This window comes from Neurospora tetraspora (assembly GCF_033439725.1).
Source record: "Neurospora tetraspora strain CBS 560.94 chromosome Unknown B0H65scaffold_2, whole genome shotgun sequence".
NCBI lineage: Eukaryota > Fungi > Ascomycota > Sordariomycetes > Sordariales > Sordariaceae > Neurospora > Neurospora tetraspora.
This window is the reverse complement of record NW_026944384.1, coordinates 2,802,191-2,827,053: the sequence shown is the minus strand read 5'-3', so window position 1 is coordinate 2,827,053 and position 24,863 is coordinate 2,802,191. Positions and strand designations below refer to the sequence as shown.

Below are 24,863 nucleotides of genomic sequence, written 5' to 3'. Positions count from 1 at the left end.
AGCGCGAGAAACCCCAATGACCGCTTTGTTGTCGTGGTGGATACATACCGTCCTCACGAGAATTGCTCTTCGTCCGAACAATAATCGAAGAAATAGTAGAGTGTTCCACCCAAACAACATCTCGCGTTCAGTGAAGTTTCTGGCGCTGGGGATCCTAGCACTGCCCGTCTACGACCAAATCAGCCGAGGGAAGATACACTCAGCAAAATTTTGACAAAACTGAAAGATACAGGGAATCTCCCCAAACCGAAAAAAAAAAAAAGAAAAAAAAGAGAGAGAGAGAGAAAAAGCCTACACTAGGTAAATGAATGAACTGCTCAAGAATATGAGATTACCTCCTTGATGATTCGGCCGCAGCGGCCTGCCGGACCTCCAATAGCCACTTTCGCTGTACCCAAGTGACAGACATCCCGTCCAGTCCTGCAAGCACTGCTCTTCATCCGAGCAACAATCGAAAAAGAAAAAAAAACATCCAAACCACCCGAACACACACGCCTTGCGTCCATTGAAGGACTAGCACTGCCCGTCTACGACCAAATCAGTCGAGATGGGGGGAAAAATCACATACCGTCTCAGTCCATCCGGTAGTGTAGCTTCTAATGACAGAAAGGAAAAAGGTACAAAGGTAAAAAGGTAAAAAGGTAATAAAAAAAAAAAAAAAAAAAAAAAAAAAAAAAAAAAAAAAAAGGTTTAAGGTTTAAGGTTTTTTTTTTTTTGGTGATAAAGGCGCCCAGCCTTGTATCGTAACTTGAGATTGGCCAGGAGTCTGGCCCTTCTCTCCCTTCCAGTGTCTCTCGCCCGTTCTTTGGCCTTACGCTTCATAACGACGAGACAAGCGAGAGCCCTTTCTCGCTGAACACTGGAGGGGCCGTGCCGGCCGGACGGCGAAGTAGGTAGCCCTGACGCGCTCGGCCTGTGGCGCGGCGGTTGTCATCGTCAGAGTCCTTGTCTTCGCAATCCAAAGACTGTTACCAGTGCCGGCACCATTATGCTTGTGCATCTTCTTAGGAACAGGAGGAAGGTGAGAATGTATACCATCGTGAGGCTGGCGTGGATTTTGATGAGGTCGATAACAAGCACCCGTGGATGTTGTGCAGGACGAAACAACGACATTGAGAGACTGTCCGGATGAATGAGCCATGTTGTTTGGCAAAACAACTGAGCTCGAGAAAGTCGTACGCAAGATGCGGGCGACTCATTTGAATTTCGAAAAACTCAAGGCGCAATGGCCAAGGGGTAGAGGTTGCGGGGATGGGCGAAGATGTGGATCCCAACATCGGTAGAGACGGTATCGGCCCTTTCGCTCGTGCTCGATGGCTTTCATGATATCGAAGATCGAGTAAATCGAGGAGAGGTCGCATGCCGATCCGCTATGCCACGAAGATTGATGCTCGCACCACTCGTCAATCTTGCGAAGGATGGGTTCGTTGACGTTTGGTAGGGAAATGGCCTCGCCAGGCCCGATCTTAACGCTCAAAAAGCCTTGATCGAAATACTCAATGAAGATGGTGCCACCGGCAAGGGCGGCTACGAGATTGACTTCGTACTGGTAAAGGAGGCCGTCATCCTGGGGGTGAAGTCAAGATGGGCTTCTGGTCAACGACCAAAAACAACATCGCCGTGCTAAACAAGGTAGCCCAGCCAATTGTGGTAAATGGTCGGAATTTGACAGCCTGCCTTCAGCAAGATGGCCTGAAGGCAGGTGAATTAGATGAAAAGTTCATGTGGTCGTGGTGACGGTATGAAGGCATACCCTGTCCATGGTTGAAGGCATCTTTTCCATAGTTAGCCCTCGCTCCATCCTGATGCAGTGGGACAGAAGAATACTCACTCGATGCTCTTCTTGCGGCTGTCGTTCTATTGAGTAGGAAAATATGAGGTAATCCATGAGTGAACATGGGAAGGAATTGTGATTGAAGACAAGAGAGAAAGGAAAGAGGCAAGAGGGCAGGTAGGAAAGGAGATGGAGAGGAAGGTGAGGGCAGGTGGGACACAGCTGGATGGATCATCCCATATCAACAGGTTATCCCAAGCTTTTTGCTCGAGCAGCCATGTTGGTGGTCCCCAAAAAGCCACAAACCACTGCACACCGTCATCACAACCCCCCAACAACAACAACCCTCTCCTCGACCCTCCTCGCTAACCTCACCACCGGCTCATCCACCCCTCTCCAAAAAACATCCGCCACCCACACCACAAGGGGGACAACCACCAAGCTGGCCAACACGAACCCTGTGACATACTGCCCGTCCGTCTCTGTGCCTGTCACTTGCGTCCAGGTGAATTTCATCACTGTATAACCCAGGGTGTGAAGCACGGGGCCGTGGACGAGGTAAATGGCGTAGGATATTTTGCCTAGGTATTGCGCGATGGAGGATTCGAAGAGGGTTTTGGGGTTAAGAATTGAGGAGAATATGGCGGCGGAGACTGGACTGATGGTGGCGGATCCGGGGCCGGAGCCGTAGGAGGAAGAGTTGGCGGACGAGGGATACCGGGAAACGGAGGAGACGAACAGGACTGCCCCCATGGATTGATAGAAACGGTAGTGTTCTGTCCACCAGTGGGGGATTAGGGAGGTGAGGGTTATCCAGCCTGGGGTGAGGTGGGAGTTTATGTCGGGTTGGGAGAGGAGGTAGAGGGAGATTAGGAGGAGGAGCGCCGGGGAAGGTAGTGAAGCTGTTGTTTCTGAGGGCGGTTGTGGTGATGGTGACCGAGTAGACTCGTATAATGGGTGTGAGATGGAGAGAGCGGTGGAAAGCAGGGGTTCGGAGCCGGAGCGGTGGCGGGTGAATGTCGGGAGGTGCTTTGAAGAGTGGGAATGGGAGAGACAATGAGAAGCCTTGTCCTCGGACCCAACGATGCTCATATCCGAGGACATATCCCGGCCTTCTGCCGTTGTCTCTTGCTGGTGTGGCTGGGGATGACGTCGCTGCCGATGCCGCTGCTGTTGCAGCATCACGTCTCCCGTCCTCGCCAACACCGGCTTAACAACCGGCAACACGCCTCCTCCTCCGCTCCTCTCCGCGGGGAAACCTCCCGGAACCCTTCCCTCTTTCTCCCCTCTCGTCTCCATCTCCCTAACCACGTCACCATCCGCCAAAAGCAACCCCATCCAAAACAAACACATCTCCCATCTCTCCCACAAAAACGCAAACCCACACCACCCCAGCACCACTCCCCTCCTGACCCGCCTCGTCAACCTCGCCGTCCCCAGAATCGTCAAAAATAACACCATCGAAGCCCGAAACTCTACGGGAATCGTCCACAAATGGACGTCAATCCCCGTCGACCCCGCAAACTCATCCCAATCCCACAGGTGCACAAAGTTGAGCACGGCATATCCCCAGTCGACAAACTGCTCGGTGGCAGAATCGAATCGCTCGTAGTGAATCTCCTGGACGTTTCTCAGGAAATTCTCGTCGGACGCGAAGTCACGGTTCCATTCGTAGGCTCCGAGTCGGAGAAGGAGAACGATGAGGAAGGTCGAGATGGCCGGCGGCAGGAAGAGCCGGAGGCCGCGGCGGAAGACGAGTGAGGAGAGGGTTTCGAGGAGTTTGGAGTAATTGTGATTGTGCTCGTTGGTACGAACTGAAGTGGAAGAAGATGATGAATTTGATGATGGCAAAGAAGCCGAGTGGATAAGTTTGAGCGGTTTCAAACATAATGCGTAGCCGGAGATGACGAAGAAGATACAAACCATCGGAGGGCCTGAGTAAAAGAGCCGGATGATGGGAAGCTTGAGGAAACGGTAGTTGCTTCCACCTGAGCCCCAGCCTTCGGCGATGACAAAGCATGTGTAGAAGTAGTGGCAGAGGAAGACGGAGAATGCGGCGATGCCACGCATGCCGTCCAGATACGCCGTTGGGCTTAGAGCCCGAGGTTTCTCGCCTTCTTGTCCTCTCTGGGCCCCTTTCTTCTGGTTTCCTGGTGATGTGAAACGAAAGGGGGTCCGTCCCCGTATACGAGACTGAAGAAAGCTCGGGAGAAGGAAGAATGCTGAGCGGAGCAAAAGAGGACGTATTGAAGGGGATAAATAAGAGACACGATGCCTCGGATTCCGGGAAAAGAAGTCGATGTTAAGTCTGGGTAACCAGCCAAATATGATGGAGTGGCGGCGCCGTTGACGTCGAGGCGCCCTCTCGAGTTCTTGTTCCCCATGGCCGGGGTTAGACTCGATATCGGGAAAGAGAGCTTTGTCTGTGTCGATATCCAGACCCACGTTTAATGTCTCCTCGGCAGATGGATTATGCATGACTGCTCATCATTGGAGACGTTCAAGGAGCCAAACCACTTATGACCCAGTTAAGAAAGCTTCAAGCCCTTTGTGCCCCGTCTGACCCTTGTTGTCGACCCATCCCCATCCCTGAAATGTCAGTAAGAGAAGAGATGATGGGAAGACAAGACTTGCAATGAAAGGCTCACAAATGGGTCATCGACTCACAATAATCGGCAATGATCAAGGCGAGACATGAAGGGAACTTGGTGAAACTGGGAGCTCCGAGAGGGGAGCACCCAAATCACCAAGCCTGTCGATGGGTCGAGTGCGATGTGGGTGGTGACTTGAGTAGATAGATGTCTGAGTGATGTTGAACGAGTGTGTATTGGGAAGTGCGATGATAAAGAAGAGAAGAGGAAGAACGGAACCCAGTGGACGAGGGGGCTTTATACTCTTTTGAGTAGCACATTTTGCGGTAGGACCAACACGCAGAAATTCTCGCAGTGGCGGAACTACCTGGATGGCGTGCGAACTGGAGGTACTCATGACGCTTCACATCACCTGCCTCGCCGCCTCTGGCATATTTGCATGCACCCCAACATTCCTTACTCCGGCAGAATGTTGGATGCCCGCCAACATTTTCAGGTCCTAATGCTTGAGCTCCTTTTACCCGGGAACGAGTGTTTATGCTCCAGATATCGTTGGGAGAAGGCGACGTTGAGGTTACCAGTCGAACCAGCCTGAACTACGATTACTATATTGTAGCAAGGGGCGTGTTATGTAGGAGTAACGCACTGGATATATGTTTTGTGGTCCCATCCTCTTCCTCTTGAAGATGTCCTTCCAGGTGGTCGATATGCGTACACGTCGTAATGCCCGGAACACATGACCGTTCATACCCAACATGATGCAGAATCTCGTGGAATTGAAAAGAGAATATTGAGGAGAATGCCCTTTTGTCGCTGCATACAGCTCCGAACATGCTGGCAGTCGTACACATGCCTGACCATAGAAATGTTTTTCTTGGAACCGCAATTTAGAATTTCCTGATATTCTTTGGTACCTCCCCAATGCTGCTGAGAACTCCGGGGCACCTGCTTCTGTGGGAAGTACCGTAGGATTTCGAGTGATTCGTATATCGGGTCTGTAGGGCGGAAAGACCCCAGGAATCTGCCGGTCGTGCTTGAAGTGCTTAATGTGCATCAGAGTGGCCTTATAGCCCTGCAGGTTCATATGTGAGGTTCGGAGTTCTTCGAAATTATAGTCGTACTGCCGCTGCGCCGCTATTTTCACATGCAATGACCAAGTCAACGATGATTCTTCGGCATTCTTGGAGAGATCTGTCACCACAAGGCAGCAGGATTAGGTGGCGTTAAGCAGAACGAGCCTCTTGCCGAAACGGGGAATAAGCAGGAACCGGGAGATGTCCAGTATATCATGATGCCCCCATTCAACGATGCGGGCATGTATGCGGCATGGGCATTGCACTGCACTTCTGGGGAAAAAAAAAAAAAAAAAAAAAAAAAAAAAAAAAAAAATCCTGTCAGTGCCTCGGGTTGTGAACACGTGCTCAACAAACGACCCCCATGACCCCCAAATCTCGACACTCTTTCGATTCTCTTCCAACTTCAACCAAACAACAAACTGTGAAGCAGCCAAGTATCGTCAGTAAGCTAGTCAAAGTTCCCATGCTGGTAAAATAGGATAAACGAAGTGGAGTAAGCCAGTAGCAGCCAGGAAAAGGACTTAACTTGATCACCGGATATCTGTCAGTGACAGGTCCCCATTGGTATCGCCACAACAGGGTCTCGAGAACTGTGTCGGTGTTGCGCCGGTAGAGGCTAACGGAGGAGCGGATTAGGACATCAGTCCAAGAACGAAGGAGATGAATGTTGGGGTAGTGTGGTTGTTGTGTAAAAAAAAAGAGTAAAGTAGGGAAATCCCCATCGAAACCACGAGGAGTGTTGGTTATGTCCCGGCCGCACGGTCCATGATTCAACCAGCTCTGTAGTAGGTACCGAAGAATCTGGTGAAATTTGAACCTGATAATTGGGGCAGAATCTTTTTTGTAAATTGTGGCTGCATATAGCTCCTGTTCGCTGGTAGTCGTGCATATGCCTGGCCATAAAAGGAAGATTTTCCCAAATCAGCCCAATCCCCCATTATGGATGTCCCGTGATTCTGCGGGTAGCTACGTTGCTACAAAAAAAAAGCTGTGACAGTCACAGTCTTCCACTTCTTCCTCCTATACTAATAGCCTCCTTGCAACTGAGATCTGTGCACAATGAGATCTATGCTAGATCCACGCATGGAATACGCAAGCAAGGAACCTACACAAAGGCCTCATGTTTGGTTTGTCCTGGGTCCCAGTTAGGACGATCTAGCTTCCTTCGGTAGTCGATCGGTTTGGTTGTTTGACTGCAGGTATCTTGTGTCTTTCTGTGTTTTTTTTTTTTTTTTTTTTTTTTTGGAATGATCTTGTCCTAGACGGCCGATAGAAGACGTGACCCAACTTGACGGAAATGCTGTAACTGTACATCATTCCAGGACGATGTTCCCTTTTCTTGACTTTAAGCTTCCGATTGAATAAACTTCCCTCTGCTTTGTTGGTTCAACTTGTCTTGTCTTTTGGATAATCAGAAGGAGTCGGGCTGTGATTTGATATGATTCCTAACACCCTAGCCAACTGACAGTCCCGGTTATACATACTGCCCCTGGCAGATTTTAGCTTAAGCCTCGTATGGGAAGTTTTGGGGTTGAAGGAGGTACGCAGGATGATGTAGGTCTGCGCTACTCGGAGAACTAATGGCCCGTCGTGGAAAAAGGTGTGGGATGACGTTTTGTTGACATCGAAAGATGGGTTTCCTAAGGGGACCCTTGCACTGCTCATTATGCAAGGAACACATGTATTTCCGACTTTGCGAAAGACAATCAAGGCGTTTTGGTTTTCATGAAAATGTGGAGGGATTGTTCGTCCAGTTCAAAGCTTAGAAAGACGATGCGGAAGTCGTATGAAAGAGGTGCGTTTATTGGTATGTACTCTTTTTAGGTACTCGTGCATCATGACCCATCCCGTCCTGAACTTTTTAACCCTGAGACCCGAATGTAACTCTATAGCCTGGTATAATAAAACATAAGAAACGCCGAAACACCTTGCGCCAGCCATTGCATTGACTCTTGCCCTTATGTTGACAACATCATGTGGAGAGCCAGTCAAGGAATTCGGGGACGAAGTAGCTGATGATGATGGTGGCGCCAGCCCGGAGAATACCCTCGGTGGATTCAAAGGCCATAGCCTTGAGGTCGAAAACACCCGCCTTCGCGGCGGCGTGGATCATGGCGAATTCTCCGCTGACCTGGTAGGCAGCAATGGGCAAGTCCTTTCCGAGCTCCTTGGCGTCACTGATAATGTCCAGGTACTGGCTGGCGGGCTTGACCATGATGATATCGGCACCCTCGTTCATGTCACGAACAATGGCACGGCGAGCCAGACCACGGCCACCGGGAGGCAGCTGGTAGCACTTGCGGTCGCCAAACGAAGGGCATGAGCCGGCAGCGTCACGGAAGGGGCCGTAAAGGCAGCCGGAGAACTTGGCGGCGTACGACATGAGTGTCACACGGTGGACAATACCCTCCTCGATGAGCTTGAGCTTGATGGCACGAATGCGACCGTCGTTCATGTCGGAAGGAGCAACGCAGTGGGCACCGGCCTTGGCATAGGAAAGAGCAACGTCCGAGATACGATCGACCGACAATTGGTTGTTGAGACTACCGTCATCGCGCAAAATACCGCAGTGGCCATGGGAAGTGTATTCGCACAGGCAGACGTCGACAGTGATGTAGAGCTGGGGGAATCTTTGCCTCAGCAGGCGGATGCTGCGGATGACGGGACCCTCCGGATCATCGGCAGCAGTTCCCAGAGCATCCTTGGTACCGGGCTTGAGAGGGACACCGAAGAGCATGACGGAGCGAAGGCCCTTTTGAACGAGCGGCTCGAGGAAGGGAACGAGTCTGTTGATGCCGCGGCGGTATTGGTTCGGGAGAGAAGGGATAAGAACCTCTTCGTCGTCGTTGTCGGAAACGAATAGGGGATAGATGAGCATGGACTGAAGAGGCGATCAGTTAGCAAGGAAGAGTCATCAGACAGACAAGAGGCGATGGGGTGCGCACCTTTGTTAGTTGACGCTCGGCCTGCCACGAGCGGGCAAGAGGATGGGCATAACCGCCATGAAGCTGGCTGGAGATATCGCCGGCGATGCTGACGCTGGTGGCGGCGGTGCTGGCATAGGACATGGCGCGGGAAATGTGGGAAGTGCGAGAAGCGCGGTCGTCCATGGTAGAGACAGAAGCGTCACCGCGGCGCCTGGGCGCATTGGGGTCCCGGAGGGAAAGGTCTTGTACAAGGCTGGAGAAAGACATGGTGTCGTCTGAAGAAGCTGAGCTCGACTGTTGTTCTTGCTGATGAGAGGACAAAAAGTGGTGGTGGTGGTGACGGTTATAAATATGATGCTATGATAAATCGACTGTAGACCTGGCTAATGAAAAGAGTGTATTGGTACTCGGCGCTCAGACAAGATGTCTCGGGGTTGGCGTACAAGGGGACAAGTAGTGCAGTGGCGGCGTGCGGATCCCGAGTATAGCGTGTGATAGCGGGCGGGCAGGACGGGGAACGATAGTGCGACTGGCGGAACTTGCTCAGTGTCTGGACTGCTGTAATCTTCGCTTCTTGGATGCCGTCCCGAGGTTCAAGGTGGAGATGTGTTCCCCTCGAGGTCCCGGATGTGAAGTGTTGGTGTGGTAGAGTGCTTTGGGATATCCGGATAGCCTCTTCAGAATTATGCACTTTGTTCCTCACTTTGGACTTGCCTTTTCCCGCCTCGGCATTCGGAGGAGTGCTTCCCTCTTTCTTTATCCAGCGGCCATTCGCCAATCAGTTCCGAAGGATTTCAAAAAGAGCGGCGAGTGGACCGTGCGTCTACCCCACCACCTCTCGCACGTCCACTCCTCTCAAACATCCGTGCACAAAAAGTTGCCCATTCGATTTTTCGGATCCTGCTGACCTTGCTGACATTCGGGAACAGCCGTTCCCGAACTCATTCACCTGTGCACACAACAACTTTTTGTCATTTGGACCTTCGAAACGAAGGAAGAAAACCAACGAACTCAAGTAAGTTATCAAAAAGACTGTCATGCTGATAGTTTCAAGTGCGGAGATTTTGAATTCAATGTCAGTTTTTCTGTATCTCCTCATTTGGTAGAGGTACAAGCAAATCAAGTCCAAATCTCGAAAAGTTTGGGAACGAAGCGAAGCACGTGCAAGGGGCTACTCTGCTGACATAAGCACTCCATGTCTTTCAACGACAAACGACACAACTCTGCCAAGAACTACGTGATGGTTTGAAGACAACATCAGTTGATCAAGAGCAAGTCATCCTCTCAAGAATCGACCCTCTGGTGCTTTGATGATTCCGGTGAATTAGTGAGCTCCAACTATTTTTTGTTGCACTTTTTCGAGGACTTCTGGATATCCGAGCAGATGATTCCGAGTGACTTCGCTTCCTTCGACGCTCGATAACTCGGGTGGCCGGCGGTTCGGATTCGTCATGAATACAAGGTCTTGAGTCTTTATATTTCAAGATGGCGGGATGCTTCAAACCACCTATGTCATGGGCAGCAGGCAGATTCTCTCGAGGATCTCATGAAACGCCGAGGAATTGCGATTGCTCTCATCCTGCCTTCTTGTTTGTTCAAGTCTATTTATCGCATGGCAAGAGCCATTGCTCGGTAGTTTCACATCTTTGGACTCGGAGGCGAAGCTGTCATTTGATATACGACTGTTTGCATTTTCCTCTGGTTTTTTAACTGGCCAAAGTGCAACTTTTCTTGAACGCCCTTGGCGACGTCACCTACTTTTGTAGGGACTATGTCCGCGACCATCCCGTATACTGTTTGAAGACCTCTCCTGCTGTCGCTATCAAATCGTCCAGAGCCCATCAAATCTCCCTCAACTCAATGTTCTACATCCGATCTTTCTCGTCCTGTCTCGGCCAGCTTGTGTTCATCCTCGAGTGAGTGTCTGTCATCGGATTGGCGATGAGTTCCACTTATTTCACTCTTGATCAGATAAGATGGATGTTTTGTAAGGTACAGTCCCGGCTCACACACTCGGCCATCAAGGTTCCGTCCCAAGAAATTGAACTGTCAGGAAGCCTCGTACCAAAAAGCTCCCTGCATAATGGCTCATGGGATCCCAAGATTGCTCTCGTCACGAGTGGGCATCAAGGAGGAAGGAGCGCAAGTGAAAGTGCAAGTGCGCTGCCGTGACGACCGACCTGAACCAGACCACTTGCCTCGTGGCAACGGAACCCAGGCTTCGCCATCAAAACCCTTCATTTCCTTATCAGATTCAGTTGACAATTTCGGGCCCGAACGCTCTTTCATCTGGAACTTCTACGGCCATGAAACCTGCCCGGAACCCACCACCTTCCTCTAGAGTCCAGCGATTGCCTTTTTTGGTCTGATGTACGACGCCGAACTTCCCCCCGAGTGTTTTCTTGGCTGCAATTTCGAAACATCGTGGCTAATTCCATTTTGCAGGCAGCACTTGCTTTTCAGGTTCATTTCTGCTCCCCTCCTTCCAACTTTCTCCACCACATCTCCACGAACCTTCACCAGCGCCAGCCACTTGCTCATTTCCCGTTGACCCCTTGAGGCATCTTCAACCTCAACCTGGCGCGCGTCGACAATTATCCTTCGCGCAATTGCTCGTCACCTGGTCTACACTAGGCAGGGAGAGCAACATAGTCACGGGAGATTGTAGCGTGTGAGCAACATGCCCCGGCAACGGACCTGATTTTGTAAGTCGCCCCCCATCCCCGCCGCAGCCATCGCCTACTTAACGCCAGCATTGGTGTCCAAATCCTCTATTGACGACGCTGACCTTGTTGCAGTTGAATTGTCCATCCCATTGATCCATATCGTCCGGACAACAGCCAGCAGTGTGCTGTTGCTTCGACCCAAACCTGATCTATTTCGGTGCCCATCTTGGGCCCAGCCACTCCTTCACCACGAACCAAGTTTTCGCTCATCCAATTTCCGGGCCTGAAAACTTTGAAGCAAACACCAACTCGTCGCCTAGCCAACAACGAGAATGAGTTCTACCACGGTAACATACTCCAAGAAAAAATCTCTTCTTTCTTTCATGCACCGCCGTCCTGACACCACAATGCCTTCGCGGGCCAGAACCATGAGCACCGGTACGTCCATTTCTTTCTTCTCTTCAAGACTGCAAACAGCAAGACAAACCCGACAAACAGCCTTTCTATCTTGCGCATTCGCTGTCACGATGCTCAAAGGTCTTGTTCTAACCACGCTTGCAGTATCCATTGACCCCTCCCACCAAGAAGATCCCACCATCCGTCTCCTGGATATACAGTCTCAAGGGACCAGTCAAGGCACTTCCAACAATTGCAGCCGCAATAGCATCGACGAGATGGCCAGCGCGCTTCTTGAAGATACAACCATGACCTCCGCCATGGAGTCGCCGACTGATCAGGCCCCTCATGTTGCCTCCGATGAGACGGCATGCACCATCACTCGCGTGTATCCGCATCCTATCCATAACACCGGCATAGTTGAAGATGCTGTTGATGATGCTGGAGTGGAGGAGGCGCCCGCCGCCAATCGAAAGATTCGCCAGCGACCAGCTCCTGTCGTGCGACCCTCACCCAGCCTACCCAGAAGGTCGTCGAGACGCCGATCCACTCGCCAGCGACCATCTCCTCCAGCTCCTCCCCGCTGTGACTACGTCAAGGGACTCCCAAAGTCGAGCACCGGCGCTCTGAATCCCCTGGCGATGCACCCGCCTAACAGTAGGATGACCAAGCTGCCCGCATCGGCAACAATGCCGTTGACAAATCTTCACGAACAGCCCAATGCCGCCCCAACGACCTCCAACAGGCCAATAGGTCTTGACGCTTCTGAGATTGCCGAGAAGATCGAAAAGATGTTAGCTGCTACCCAGGCACTCAAGTCAGAGCCACAACCTGCACAACCTACAACCGCCATTCCCTCCAGCAGCACGTCTTCAAAAGTGTCTCGCCTCGTCAAACATAACGGCCTTTTCAGGAAGGTTTCTCATGCGCTTTCCGAACGGCGGCTTTTCCCCAAGAATCAATCCAAGGACGCCAAGGTACAAAGCATCGTGGAAGAGGAGGACGAAGCAGAACTTCTGGCTCCAGGTGGCGTTGCAGGGAAGAGGTCAGGTCTTAAGTCGATCGAACTACGCCTTAATGAGGGTGTGAACTTGAACAAAGACAAGGTTCAGAAGATCTTTGGCGGAAAAGTCCGTCGCAAGCCCGTTTTCATGGAGGGCAAGTCCTTACGCGCTCGTAGGTCGCTGTATGATCCTTTTTCGTCTCCAAGCTCACTCCGACGACCTCTCACCGAGTTCGAAACCCGTCTCCGGGGAGGTTCCATGGACGACTCTGTGCTGCCGCCTCTTTCATCCGAAAATCCATTCGAATCGGAAAGAGTGATGGAGAGCAGCCTGGATTCAATACTCCCGTCTGCTCCCATCGCCTCATCAACACCTCGAAGAGGCTACAAGCGTACTTCGTCGCCCAGCGAGAGTCCTACCAAGAAACCTCGTGGCGGTCTGCGAAGCCGCAGCATCGATTTCGATGCTATTTCTCCCATGGGCCTAGGCCTGGAGAGTGCGCAACCCAAGAAGAATCCCTTGGCTTTGTCTCCGGGACTTGCCAGCATCTTCTCATACGTCCCGGTTGTGGATGACGTCGAGAGAAAAAAACACCCTTCTCCTGCTAAGCGTGACTTGGAGCTCATGACGATCGAGTTCCGCACGCAATATCCGGATGTGCCCTTGGGCCGTGCGGCTGAGCAAGACGAGTTGGACGAGCTTGCTCGTAGTACCCTCCTCTTGCCGGACTACGACGTCGATCGCGAAAACAAGTACCTTCGTCCATCTTGCACCAGCCGCTCCGCCAGCAACCGATCTGGGGAGAGTACGGAGGATGATGAGGGAATGGTACCCTTGCTTAGACCTAGTCGACCCAGGCCGCTTTACACCGCGCCGGTGCGCAAAGCGGTCGTCAAACCTGTCGGCATCACTCGTTCGCGGACAGACTCACAGCTTACCCTCAACCCATACCTCCGTCATATGGAAACTGATGAGCTCCAGATGGGTTCTTCCGCCATGAAGCATGGTTATAGACCTCTTGGCTCACAGGAGGTCTTCTGAGACGATGAGGCCTCATGGTTATGATTACGAGGATTACGTCCTTTGATGCCACGATCTTACGTTTTTTGTTTGGATGTTGTATGATACCCACGGTTCAGCTCGGTCATTTTCTTTTCGGTTTCGCGGTTCTAGAATTTTCTTTTTCAGATGACTATTCCCCCGGCATGGTGGTTGCGGTCGTCTTTTTCTTCAACTTAGGAATGGTTTAATGGTCATTAACTGGGTTACTAGTTTGTCGGAGTACCTAGGTTGGAAGCAAGGAATTGGGACATTGGCGTTTTTGTTTCAAAAAGCACATAGACTGCACTGCGATCTACATTTCCTATATCGTTCGTGTGAAGTCTTTTTCGGTTTCTCTGGTTGATTCACATACCTACAGCCTCACTTTATTATACACTTAGTTTGGTCACTTAAACTTAGCATAAGAACCATCCACTCTAATACATAATAAACATCCATGGTAGCAACCACATTTGGTGAGAGTGATATTGATTAAGGAGTGCAGTGTCTTGATTTCGTTGGCAATAACTCATATCTTGCGCATCTCTAACCTCACAATCCATCGTCCATAACCATACATTATGTGAGCTTTATGTGTGCATTGGGGTATCTTGCCTAGAGGTACATCCAACTCTACATCGCTTAACCTATCCATCGACACAAAGAACAGAAAGGAAACAAACAAATAAACATGGCCGAATAAGCAGTACAAATAATCTTACACCCCTTCTCCACTCAACACCGTTTCCCCCTAGTAGTGTCTCCTCCGCCCCCGTCCATCCGTCCCCCGCATCCTCCTCGTCCCCGCAGCCTTCTGTCCCGGCCGTCCCGTAATGCTCCCCTTAATCTTCATCAGCGCTCCACTGATCTTATCACCGATACTCGTCTTGCGCTTTTGATGGTGATGCACAGCGGCTGTGGTGCCCATGGCGGCGGCAGCGGGGGCGGCCATGCCGTGTCCGTGCTTCTTGCGCCGTCCGTAGCCGCCGTAGCCCCGGCGACGACCGGTAGTGTGGGTGGTGGTCATGGGGGTTGTGTGGTGGGTTGTGTGGGGAGTGGTGGTGGTCATGGGAGTGTGATGGCGACGACGGCCGAATAAGCTGGAGCCCATGGACATGGGGCGGGTGGAACGGGTTGTGTGGGTTGTGTGCGTGCCGTGGGTGGGACCGACTGTGGTGGTTACTGGGGCGTGGGCGCGACGGCGGCCGAACATTTTGATTGTGTTATTTGGTTGGTGTTGTTGTGGTTTTGGTTCTGGTTTTGGTTTGGGGTTGTTGATGAAGTAGTGGTTGAGTGTTGACTCTTGTTACTTTGATTTGTAGATGGGAGTAGTGGTTGAGTGTTGACTCTTGTTGTTCGGTTTGAAGTCTTGGGTATAGCTTGATTTGAATGTGTAAAGCTAGCTTGCTTTGATGATGCTGATGCTGATGGAATGAAACTAGATGTGGAAAGAGTCAAGCAAGACGGGGAGTTATATACCTGATGATTTGGGTCCGAAGTTGGTCACTTTTGGTTTGGTTGTCAAATCGGACGTCATCCCCTTCTGTGGTGGTCATGAGGTTCTCGAAGATCCCGTCTGCCCGTCGAGCGCCATCCGGTTCTTCTTTTTCGTTGATTGTCGTCCCGCTGTTACACAGCATTTTTCGTCTTTGCTCACCCACTTCGGCATACGTAGCCACACATTTCTTGCACACCTCCTACGTAGCCACACATCATGATATGACGACGAAAGGCAGTTCAACCAACGGATACCACTGCACGAAGTGATATCCAATACCCAATACCCAACGAGCCAACGTCACCAGCCACACCTGACATTCCTTGGCCACACTTGCCTTTCCCTTGGCTTCCCTCTTGGCTTGGCCGACATGCCGTGAGAATGACATCAAAAGCAATGAAGGAGTTGGTGTGGTCTCCAATTTAACGGACTTAGAGGAGGCCATAGCCGACTTGGCTTTTCGTGCCTAGCATCTCTAGCATCCTATCTTGAGCCTATCAAGCATGTTTCTTGAAGGCGTGGTCGTGGTGTGGATGGACCCTTGACGTTCGTCAGGGCCCTTAAACCTGCACCTGCACCTGTACTGAACTGACCTGCGCTTGCACCTGCGCCTGTCCGTTTGACATGCCATGCAGAAGCTATAGGTGCTGTCAGGGAAAAGGCTTGTGTCAATTGAATTGATTGGTAGAAGAAGATGAAGATGAGGAGGAAAATTAGAACCTCTAGAAGCTTGGGGCGGCCAGTCTTAAATATATGGGAATCCGTCCCCAACTATCCTTCCTGTCAGGCCTTACTAGGTACTTGACTTCCTTGTGTGCCTGGCTGCCTTCCATTCTGAATAACCTCTTCCTTCCTGTCTTCGTAGGCTCCTTCTATATATATATTGATGCCTTCCTTCTAGAGGGCTATATGCGGGGTAAGTGCTATGTGGTACGGGCCCGTCGGTCAGGGGTCGGTGCCGAGTCCTGACAGGTGCCCCGTCCCACATCCATTATCGCGCAGTTCAAAGACAGACGTTGAAAGTTGTGGGTAGGGGTCCAAGTTCCAACAATCCATCCCATTTCCCACACGCATCCCACGTTGCACGCTAACGTCAGTGGCGTCATCCCGCCTGAGTCCATTGGTTGCCCTATAACCAAGCGAAGCCAAGCCCCCTCTTTCAGGGAATTCAGGGTCCAACAGGGGTGTGCACGTTGTAAGCGCTGTGGCCAATAGCGGGGGATTACTGGGAGAGTTAAACCTGTTTGGGCTCAAATCGAGGGTGATGTCACTTTGAAGGACGAGATGAAGTTAAGGTGAAATTGTGGTGAGGTGACGGTGGCAGTGAAGATAGAGTGGTATGTGAGAAGAAAGAAGGAGAGATGGGATGAACACCGCGGAGTTGGCTCCGGATGAACCAAGATGGGATGACGGAGGGAAAGTGCTAAATTTAGGTTTGACACTTCCCTCAGGTCTTGGGCTTGAATCGGGGAGTATTGCTTGCCCCGGTGTTCCATCAATTACCTCTATACATTACTTTCTGTTCTCTCCTGTCGCGCCAATGCAATGTCCAACTGTCAGTTGCGCGGTACCTACATCAAAGACCAACGCATCAAAATCCATGCCCTCTAAATACTTCGGCGCTTCAATGCTTCAATCCTTTCCCATACGCCCAAACCCACATCTGTAACTGCACCTCACTCGTACCTACATCTCGCTTGCGCCTACACCTCACCTTCACCTAGGAATACCTACACACCTTACTCCCCCCTCAAAACCCTCCCAATCCTCTCCACCTCCCCCTCACTCATCCCCAACTCCCCCCTCACATAGCCCTCCCACCCTCCATAAACCCTCTTAACCTCCCTCACAAAAGCCCCCCAACACTCCCTCCGCAAAGACACCAGATTCCCAAACCCCGGCTCCTCCACACTCTTCACCCCAGCCCCCTTCATCGCGATCCCCAAAAGTTGCGCCCTCGCCATCTCCGTCCCAATCCGACTCAACATCCAATCCATCTCCACATCCTCCTCACTCACCCCCGCCAAACTAAGTAGTAGTCCAGCAACCACACCCGTCCGATCCCTCCCCGCCGTGCAGTGGAATAATATCGGCTCTTTCGGAGCATCCAATAAACTGCGCAACAAAGCACCAATAACCTCCTTATACCCCCCCAAAACATCCATATACATCTTCACATACCCCCTTTCCCCTTTGCCCTCGAGGAAATCAGCCAGATTAACAGTCGCCTCGCGCTCCGCCGTGGCTTCCGCGCCGCCGATCCAAAAGTTTTGTACCCCCGCAATCTCCGGGTCGGGAGCATGACTGTGTTCCCTTACGGAGCGGATGTCGAAGATCTTTTTGATGCCGAGTTGGGTGGCCAGTTGCGTCTTGGCGGCGTCGTTGAAGCCGCCGTTGGGGAAGAAGCCGCCTGAGCGGTAGATGAGGCCTGGGCGGATTCCGACTTTGCGGCCTTTTTGGGGGTTGGGAGAATTGGTGAGGGGGAGGAGACCGAGGTCGCGGGTGTTGAAAGTGCCGGGGATGTAGAGGAAGGGCGGCGAGGCGAGGGCGGCGAAGATGGATTCTTTGGGGATGGGTTTTGTTACGTCTGTTTCGGAGAGGGCGATGAGATCGGCTTTGGAGAGGGTTGGGAGGGCCATCTTGATGAGTTGGTTGTTGGTGATGTTTGTGATGTGAGTAGTGAGAGGTGAGTCGATACACTATACGTAGGCACCGCGCCGCCGGGAATCTTCTGTGATTTATAGGTATGCAAGGTACGTAAGTTCTCACGACGGAGAGTAACACTGAGGAGGGAAAAGACACGAGGCTCTGGGATTTTAATTCTTATCATTCAGGGGAAGCCTCATGGGTGTCTCACTTTCTCACCGCCAATGATAGCAAACGCAGATCACGGAGGGAGGGAAGCGCGGGATGTTATTGAGGTCCTCACCAACCCCGCTCCTTCCCCACATTCTCGGGACGGAAGCCGGATACTAACCTCATACGGAAACAAGTAAACAAACCAACCCATGATCCCCTGAAAAGTGGAGCACCCATCTGATGTCCATCCGAACTCTAGTGTTTGATCATCCGAAAAGAAGTTCGTTCAATATTGCGATTTCCAGAAAAATAGTGTTCTATAGGATAACTCTTAGGATTTTCGTATTCGAGAGCGATAAAGGAATGTTTGCAACCGGCCTACCCGATCAAACTCAAACCCCCGGCCTGACCGAACCAACAACGTTCAAACCTTCTTCCTTGCATGCCCGCTTGGGGGGCCCTCCAAGGGTCCCAATTCCTCCAACTCAATTCTGTCGTTCCCATCCTCTTCCGAAGAAGTGACAAAGTCATCCATGTCCTCATCCTCTTCAGGAACAGGACGCTCAAGCACACTCCCGGTGTCTAGGTCAGAATGTGCTTTGAAGGAGAAACCATCCGATTCACGAGGCACTGTAAGAGTAGGTGTTTGCTTACCAGCCCTCGTTGGTTCAGCATCAAACCGATAAAGACCAAACCTGTTTGGTGACGCTGTATCACCACGACTTGGGCCTGCTTCTTCCGGCTGAAATGGCACACCTCGGTGCTTGTACATCGTGCGTTGGGGTTGACCCTGCTTTCTCCTTCCCCTGCGACTGCTGACTTTTCGGATAATGTTTGTAGTCCTTGCTCCAATTCCAGTGGCATCCTCAACAGCCATACGCGCAGACTCAAGCGCTGCCCGGTTCAGATGTGCGGCCGATTCGTCAATCAGCTTGTTCTTCTTCCGGATCTCGGTCCATCTCGTCATTGCACCCAACTCCAGTATGTTGACTCTTCGGAATTGGCTGGATGGGTTTCCTGGAAGGTGAGGGCGCCAAATCTCCTCATCCGTCATTGTCACTGGAAGGGGCCTCCCAGCCTTGATCTCAATGATGGATTTGCGAATGCTTTCCCGACGAATCTTCTGCCACTTCTCCATCTCGACCGTCTTGGAGCTTGGAATGATTTCAACTGCCTTGAAGCGAACAAGGACTGCAAGCACAAGGACAGTCAGTAGAAACAGCACACCAGCTACAATACCGGTTGCCTCCCGCTGACCTAGGTTTCGCTGTGCTGTTCCGGCTACAGCGGTCGCTAATGCCGCAAGAAGGAAGCCAAAGGTATGGCAGACAGCAAACCCAGCAGCTATCCGCGGGTGTGATGAGTAGTTCGTGCGCTTGGGTTGCTTGTTCGAATAGCCTCTGGGACGGCCAATCATACCCGGGAGTAGGTCCGAACAGTCGAAATTCTCCATGATGAGTCCATTACATTCGGCTACTGCCAGGGCGGATATGGTGCCTATCAGAGTAGCAAAAAGGACAGGAACAGGTACCGGTATGTGGCCTCCAGCTGAAGACACCGTGTATGCCATGCCTAGAACAGGCAAAAGGGTGAGAAATATGGCGCGGCGAAGAAGATGTGACGTCCAGGTGAACTTCTTGTCGAGAAGAGTGTCCATGTTAGACAGCTGAGGGTAGTTCCTGTGGCGGGAGAATATGTTCGCCTTCTGGAAAGGTATTGAAACCAGTGCGCCAATTGAGATCAACGCAACACAAAGGCCAACCAAAGGCGACCTGAGCCTGTAATCCTTGGACGTAAGCGAGCCAAGCAGACAGATAATGAGAATCACCTGCGCGTAGATCCATCCCACATATACGGCCATGACCATAAATCCAGGTTGTCGAAGCATCTCCAGTGATAGCAGAATACCGTGCTAGACTTCCTGCCACCACCAGGTCGGACCATCTTTCACCCGGTGCATCATGACCTCTCCACGAGCAACTCTCCGTGACACCTGTTTACCGTCCTTGACCTCCGCCACAGATCGTCTGAAAGGAGAGCGTCGGACTTCCGGGCAAATAACATTTAGAAGAAGCACGACAGCTATCATCATGATGCTGACGTAGAAGCCCCATGATGGGTTGAGATTGTTGATGATCGCTGCTCCGATCAGGAATCCGATGCCAATGGAGCCAGTAAAGCACCACGTCCACAGTCCCAGCCAAACGCCCATGCCGCCTCCGTGTCTGCGTACGTCGAACTTGTCGACTACCTCCTGATGTGGATTGCCGCTCATGAGCGAGGCTCCAAACAAATCCGTCAGCATGGAGTGGAAGTTCATACTCGCAAACCCAAGAGTGAGCCCCATGAACCCGCGTGAGCCTAGAAGAGCCCATCTCCAAGTGCTCACATATGGTGACCGCCATGTGCTGACGGCAATAGCCTGGGGGAACAATAAAGGCATCGCTAGTATCAAACTTGACAGGATGTACGGTTTCCGGCCGTGCAATAACGGTAAAGGCCAGAAGAAAAAGGTGGGAACGGCCAAGCCCAAGTAGAAGAAGACATTACCCAGGATAGCATAGTGATTGAGATCAGCTATCCAGTACTGGATGGACGGGACAAGACCAGCATAGATGCCGATAACCATACCGATGAACGCAGTGCTCAGACATGCGACTCCGGCAACGAACCTTTTACGGGCAGTAGACCAGTCTCGGGCTACTGGTTGTCGACGGTACGCTCGTGCCAGGCTAAACCCCTGATAGCCACGGAGGCTGACATGAGACCTTCCACGCAGATCAATCCGAGTATCTGGCGTGTCCCTTGATTCTCCTTCCCCCAGACCCCTTGAATCATCACCGTAAGTCCATGAGGCAGCTTGGGATTGCTGTGAACGATTCCAAGTTGATGTGGCTGGCCCATCGAGCCCTTGAAACTAGTCAGTATATCATCCATGAATTTTTCCTACACCAGGTATCTACTAACCTGAAACCGGAACTCCGTGTTTGAGTGATGCACGAACGATTGTAGAATCACTTTCGTCGCCAGGGGTATCCATAGCACCATCAGCCTGCGGTCGCAGCGAACTGACACGGCGTAGAGGCCGTATCGCGCCAAAGCTGCGGTAGCTTCTGAGTCTCGAGGCAACCCTTGGCAGACACCCAGACATTGGCGGTGAGTCAGTACTGGTGGGTGGACTAGCTGGGATTACCGATCTTGATGACTGCTTAGTCCTTAGACCAGCTGGCCCTGGAGCCGGGTCCTGTGCCGGAGGTTCTTCGCCTAGGTCTTCATAGCGAGGGCCACCCAGAGTCGAAAAGCTTGATTTAACCTGGGGTTTCATCAAACTGGATTTTCTCTCCGGAATTTTGACTGCCACGTTCCTACTGCGCATTCCTGGACCTGACCGGTAATGCTTCGGCTCGCGCCTGTTATTGTCATTGCTAGGCTGGATTCCCAAGGCGCTTTCTACAGCGGTCCAGTAGTCAAAGTCGCCAACCTCATTCACCATCGACCCAATCTCGCTGGGAAAGCTCTCGTGTACGCCGGGAGGTGTTGGCACATCGCGGTGCGTGAGCTCGTCAAGCTCATAATAGTCTGGGCACTGGTGGTCAACTTCTCGCTGGGCTGTTGCTGCTGCCAGCTCCATTGCTTCACTGAGAAGGTTCTCCAGGTTATTGACAGTACTCCGGAATTTCATGTCTATGGAGGCACCGGCTGTGGATTTCCTTAGCAGTGCTCGAGGATCCGTAGAGTCGTAGTCATCCAGTAGAGGCTCATGCATTGAATCCTTACGCGGAAGCTCAGTGAACTTCGTCTTGTAAGGCTGCGGTTGCTTGATCAAATCTCGCAGCCAGGCTTTTGTGCGGTTCAAGTTTGCCATGGCTGATGACGTTGCCGCTGGGTCTGAATTATCGTCTGATGGCGTCGAGATGTGTTCGGCTACAGGATAAAGCTTCTCTTCGGGTGCTTTACCGAGAATGGTACGATTCGTGCTTCCCATGAAATTGGGAGAGACGGTCGTACTATCAGCCCTAGGTCGTTGTGGCAAGCCTTGGTTCACGGGCGTGGCATTGTTGGCATCGTTATCACCTTGTATTGACTCCCAGTATGCGACAAGCTCGGATGCTGATCTATGTTTTGCGAACCCGCGAGGCGTTACTGCCTGATTAGTCATGAAATCTCTTGAGCCATCGCCGTCGTTGTATGGCTGCATACTTGGGGTCAAGGAATGGCCAGAATGTCTGTTCATTCGGCTGTCGGTTGAGTTATGGTGACGGAGGGAACCCAGACGGGCTGGACTGACGTTGGAAACGTTGCTTTTCCCATGATGGCGTGTTGTAGCCGCGAGATGATGGCCCGCAACAATCCCTTGAGTTTGTGCATTGTCCATCGGACTCGGATTCCTCGAGGCAATGTAAGTAGCCAAGTCAAGCATTCCCTCCAGATCCGACGACGGAACAACCTTTGGCACTCCCCTTCGCTCGGTGGGGTCGTTTGTGTTGGACTTCGCGAGCTCCGTAACCGTTCGAACTTTTGGTTCCGAACTGTGGCCATGCTGATGATGATAATCTGAAGTAGCTGACAAACCTCGGGACACTTGACCATCGGGGAGTGTATGGTGGACAAAATCACTCCCTGCGGGATCATGGGTTTCGCTCACTTCTATCCATTCTTTGAGTGGGTAGAGATTCTAGCTCTGCTCGGGCGGCACGTTGACATTGTAAGAAGGGCTGGGCGGTTCTTCCTCGTACGTCGCACCATAGAAGTAATCGCGACACGACTCTGGTGGTGACTCAAGATCATGGGGCGAAGGATCGAATGTGACTCGGGAGCTTGCCTTGCGTGGGACTCTAGAACTCGTAGGCGTAGTGTCCGTGGGAGTGAAAGGATCTGTACATTTAAAGGTCAGCAAGTTTCGAGAAAGATACATCATTTCTGTCATACGTTGCCGCGGAGGAATCAGGAACCTCATGTTGCCTGACTTGATGGTTATATTGGGACTTGGCACCGAGTCGAGATGCTCATACTTGGGAATCGAGTCTCGATCCGTCGAAGAGTAACGAGAATGCGAGAAGTTGCTCAGTGCTTCCTGGTAGGCACTGTTACCCCTGGGACTAGAGATAGACATCTCCGGAGAGGGGGCACGTTGGTATGGTGGCGGATCGATGGGCCCAAAGTATGGGTTCGCATCTCGAATGTGGCTCTTTTCGAAGGTAGGCATGGTGGTTTTCCGGGGAACGAACTTATACAGAACGGTGTTGGTCTGGTTCCATTGGAGCCCGGTGTCTCGGGGTGTCGAAGGGGAATTTATCGTGGTTGATATCAAGATTAGGAAATAGGAGTGGTGTTAGGAAGCCCTGGTAAGGAAAAATAGACAACCAGGGATGCCAAGGCCAAATAGGATAGGGATGAAGCTTAGGATAGAGGGTGAAGTGAGTGATGATGCGTTGTTAAGAATATGGAGACATTTGGTAGGTCTCTCCAGGGAGTGGAGCGGAAGATGAAGAACGAAGAGCCAAGAAGAGGAGCAGGCAAAGGGACGACATCTATGAAGACGTGAGCGATGTAAATGAGCCCACAAGTGCGGAAAGAGCGGTATTGTGATGGTGTACTTTAGGGAAGGAGCGAGGCTCGCCGGATGTTTTGTTCCGTGTGCTGCCAGTTTCGAGGAACCTAACTGAACAGAAAGAACGCAGGAGCACCCAGGTCTTGTGATATTGTCAGATAACTGGTGGTAGTTCGGAAGGAAGACTCACCAGGCTTTAGACATCGACACTGCAAGTTCAACTGAAAGAGCCCTGCACCTCCGCAACTCCGAGTTATTGACCTGGAAACCTGAATGGTGGTATCTTGAAATCCTTTCACAAATTTTGAATGCCTTTACCCTAAACGCCACAGAAGATTGCTCGCATGTGAGCACTCCACCCAATGCCAACTTGCAAACAACGCAATAACATGTTCTTTCCCAGTGTTCCATTTTCCAGCCACCACTCCAACGAACCATTAACATTTCCGACATGTCCGCAGCCGCACTCTCCCACTTAGAGAAGCTCGAAATCGTCAAGCTTGTCGCGATACTTCATAATGTTCTGCTTGATCTTGCTGCCGACAGACCAAGTGACAAAGTCCTCCATACTCCTCGTCACCAAGAAAGCAGGATCACGGACCTCTTCAACACCGACACGTACGTGGCCTTGCTCGATCATCTTGGTTGCTGCTTGTACGGTCTCGGCCATACGAAGTCTGGTCATAACGACGGGAAGTCGCCTCCTGGCAAAGGCCGAGACTGTGACCTGGTGCTCCACCTGCGACAGCTTGGACTTGGACTGTTGTCGGACGTTAATAACTGCTCGGGTTGAAGTTTGATACTGGGAGTCATCATACCGAAAGAATGCCCATGTCGTAAAGCTTGTCGAGCAAAAGCTCCTCGTGCTTTCGCCTCACCTCATTGTCTGGGGGAAGCAAACTGAGGCGATGGGCGAGTTGGCGGAGGGACTATAGAGCAACATGTCAGTATGTCATGAGAATCTTGAAATAGGATGACTGATGAAAACTTACACCGCACATCCTGTTGTACTTGTGCTAGAAGGGGGTCAGTAATGGTCATTATGAAAAGTCACTGTGGGCCTCATCCTTGATTGGATTAACATACATAGTCCTCGGGCTTCTGAATCATGTACCGTCTATATACCTAACTGTTAGCAGAGTATTCTCTCACAAAACCAATTCAAGTGAATGAGCTCACCTGGCGACATCGTGATCTCTGTGCTTGTTGTCCGACTTGTAGTTGATAAAGTCGGTCTTCCGAAGAAGCTTCTGTTCCGCGTGCTTGAGCTTGCGGACCATGTTGGCGGTTTGTTGGCTTTGTTATTGATGGATGTGCTGGTCTTGGTCGGGATGGAGAATTATGTCGTCGCAGAAGGGTATCAATGCGGTATCAATCGTAAGTGAAGGAAGGGTGGAGGCGATGGATGGTTCACTATCGTAATCTGATAGCAGCAGCTGCAGTGGTGGTGGTGTTCTGGCGTTTGAACTTTTGCTGTAATGAAAAATCTTGCCCCACAGTTTTTCGCCTGCCGGGCCCCTTGCTTAGCGCGCTCTTGGCC

At 51.5% G+C, this 24,863-nt stretch overlaps 10 protein-coding genes across 10 annotated transcripts; 2 read left to right on the top strand and 8 right to left on the bottom strand.

Moving 5' to 3' along the window:
• Positions 1–1,195: 1,195 nt before the first annotated feature.
• Positions 1,196–1,762, bottom strand: B0H65DRAFT_546105 (uncharacterized protein; the record flags this gene model as incomplete). Its single annotated transcript, XM_062829427.1, has 2 exons — positions 1,196–1,567; positions 1,754–1,762. The coding sequence occupies 2 exons, from the start codon at positions 1,760–1,762 to the stop codon at positions 1,196–1,198; spliced, it is 381 nt and encodes a 126-aa protein (XP_062684332.1).
• A 333-nt stretch (positions 1,763–2,095) lies between these two features.
• Positions 2,096–3,844, bottom strand: B0H65DRAFT_518912 (acyltransferase family-domain-containing protein; the record flags this gene model as incomplete). Its single annotated transcript, XM_062828709.1, has 1 exon — positions 2,096–3,844. One exon carries the CDS (start codon positions 3,842–3,844, stop codon positions 2,096–2,098), a length of 1,749 nt encoding a protein of 582 aa, XP_062684331.1.
• A 119-nt stretch (positions 3,845–3,963) lies between these two features.
• On the bottom strand, positions 3,964–4,600 carry B0H65DRAFT_555962 (uncharacterized protein; the record flags this gene model as incomplete). The annotated part of the gene is made up of 2 exons (XM_062830042.1): positions 4,442–4,600; positions 3,964–4,363 (listed from the first exon to the last, which is right to left on the bottom strand). A coding segment is annotated over exon 2 (288 nt), but the record flags the coding sequence as incomplete, so codon positions are not given.
• A 2,659-nt stretch (positions 4,601–7,259) lies between these two features.
• Positions 7,260–8,790, bottom strand: B0H65DRAFT_106836 (delta-aminolevulinic acid dehydratase). The gene is made up of 2 exons (XM_062820498.1): positions 8,387–8,790; positions 7,260–8,322 (listed from the first exon to the last, which is right to left on the bottom strand). The coding sequence occupies exons 1-2, from the start codon at positions 8,633–8,635 to the stop codon at positions 7,414–7,416; spliced, it is 1,158 nt and encodes a 385-aa protein (XP_062684329.1). The 5' UTR covers positions 8,636–8,790; the 3' UTR covers positions 7,260–7,413.
• A 2,651-nt stretch (positions 8,791–11,441) lies between these two features.
• On the top strand, positions 11,442–13,475 carry B0H65DRAFT_419037 (uncharacterized protein; the record flags this gene model as incomplete). The annotated part of the gene is made up of 2 exons (XM_062824175.1): positions 11,442–11,472; positions 11,596–13,475. The coding sequence occupies 2 exons, from the start codon at positions 11,442–11,444 to the stop codon at positions 13,473–13,475; spliced, it is 1,911 nt and encodes a 636-aa protein (XP_062684328.1).
• Positions 13,476–13,979: 504 nt separating this feature from the next.
• Positions 13,980–14,780, bottom strand: B0H65DRAFT_456759 (uncharacterized protein). Its single transcript, XM_062826317.1, has one exon. The coding sequence runs from the start codon at positions 14,686–14,688 to the stop codon at positions 14,227–14,229; it is 462 nt and encodes a 153-aa protein (XP_062684327.1). The 5' UTR covers positions 14,689–14,780; the 3' UTR covers positions 13,980–14,226.
• A 25-nt stretch (positions 14,781–14,805) lies between these two features.
• On the top strand, positions 14,806–15,602 carry B0H65DRAFT_456758 (uncharacterized protein). Its single transcript, XM_062826316.1, has 2 exons — positions 14,806–14,854; positions 14,955–15,602. Exon 2 carries the CDS (start codon positions 14,958–14,960, stop codon positions 15,240–15,242), a length of 285 nt encoding a protein of 94 aa, XP_062684326.1. The 5' UTR covers positions 14,806–14,854; positions 14,955–14,957; the 3' UTR covers positions 15,243–15,602.
• Positions 15,603–16,429: 827 nt separating this feature from the next.
• B0H65DRAFT_567927 (protein-tyrosine phosphatase-like protein) lies at positions 16,430–17,873 on the bottom strand. Its single transcript, XM_062830379.1, has one exon. The coding sequence runs from the start codon at positions 17,610–17,612 to the stop codon at positions 16,713–16,715; it is 900 nt and encodes a 299-aa protein (XP_062684325.1). The 5' UTR covers positions 17,613–17,873; the 3' UTR covers positions 16,430–16,712.
• Positions 17,874–18,102: 229 nt separating this feature from the next.
• On the bottom strand, positions 18,103–23,374 carry B0H65DRAFT_518902 (uncharacterized protein). Its single transcript, XM_062828708.1, has 5 exons — positions 22,702–23,374; positions 22,475–22,647; positions 20,777–22,447; positions 19,766–20,689; positions 18,103–19,405 (listed from the first exon to the last, which is right to left on the bottom strand). The coding sequence occupies exons 1-5, from the start codon at positions 22,976–22,978 to the stop codon at positions 18,197–18,199; spliced, it is 4,254 nt and encodes a 1,417-aa protein (XP_062684324.1). The 5' UTR covers positions 22,979–23,374; the 3' UTR covers positions 18,103–18,196.
• B0H65DRAFT_456749 (U3 small nucleolar ribonucleoprotein IMP3) lies at positions 23,365–24,779 on the bottom strand. The gene is made up of 5 exons (XM_062826315.1): positions 24,503–24,779; positions 24,410–24,440; positions 24,316–24,339; positions 24,142–24,252; positions 23,365–24,083 (listed from the first exon to the last, which is right to left on the bottom strand). The coding sequence occupies exons 1-5, from the start codon at positions 24,601–24,603 to the stop codon at positions 23,799–23,801; spliced, it is 552 nt and encodes a 183-aa protein (XP_062684323.1). The 5' UTR covers positions 24,604–24,779; the 3' UTR covers positions 23,365–23,798.
• Between the last annotated feature and the right edge of the window lie 84 nt (positions 24,780–24,863).

What these genes read in the sequence shown, in the direction of transcription:
- B0H65DRAFT_106836 (XM_062820498.1), bottom strand. Translation starts at nt 8,635, where the DNA reads ATGTCTTTCTCCAGCCTTGTACAAGACCTTTCCCTCCGGGACCCCAAT. An exon ending in CCGAGCGTCAACTAACAAAG is followed by an intron (nt 8,323 to 8,386) that starts GTGCGCACCCCA and finishes TCGCCTCTTCAG; the next exon opens with TCCATGCTCATCTATCCCCT.
- B0H65DRAFT_518902 (XM_062828708.1), bottom strand. Translation starts at nt 22,978, where the DNA reads ATGCCTACCTTCGAAAAGAGCCACATTCGAGATGCGAACCCATACTTT. An exon ending in CGCCCAGCCCTTCTTACAAT is followed by an intron (nt 22,448 to 22,474) that starts GTCAACGTGCCG and finishes GAGCAGAGCTAG; the next exon opens with AATCTCTACCCACTCAAAGA. An exon ending in AGGTCAAGGACGGTAAACAG is followed by an intron (nt 19,406 to 19,765) that starts GTGTCACGGAGA and finishes CTCGACAAGAAG; the next exon opens with TTCACCTGGACGTCACATCT.
- B0H65DRAFT_456759 (XM_062826317.1), bottom strand. Translation starts at nt 14,688, where the DNA reads ATGTTCGGCCGCCGTCGCGCCCACGCCCCAGTAACCACCACAGTCGGT.
- B0H65DRAFT_567927 (XM_062830379.1), bottom strand. Translation starts at nt 17,612, where the DNA reads ATGGCCCTCCCAACCCTCTCCAAAGCCGATCTCATCGCCCTCTCCGAA.
- B0H65DRAFT_456749 (XM_062826315.1), bottom strand. Translation starts at nt 24,603, where the DNA reads ATGGTCCGCAAGCTCAAGCACGCGGAACAGAAGCTTCTTCGGAAGACC. An exon ending in AGTACAACAGGATGTGCGGT is followed by an intron (nt 24,253 to 24,315) that starts GTAAGTTTTCAT and finishes GTTGCTCTATAG; the next exon opens with TCCCTCCGCCAACTCGCCCA. An exon ending in ACGACATGGGCATTCTTTCG is followed by an intron (nt 24,084 to 24,141) that starts GTATGATGACTC and finishes GTCCGACAACAG; the next exon opens with TCCAAGTCCAAGCTGTCGCA.
- B0H65DRAFT_456758 (XM_062826316.1), top strand. Translation starts at nt 14,958, where the DNA reads ATGATTTGGGTCCGAAGTTGGTCACTTTTGGTTTGGTTGTCAAATCGG.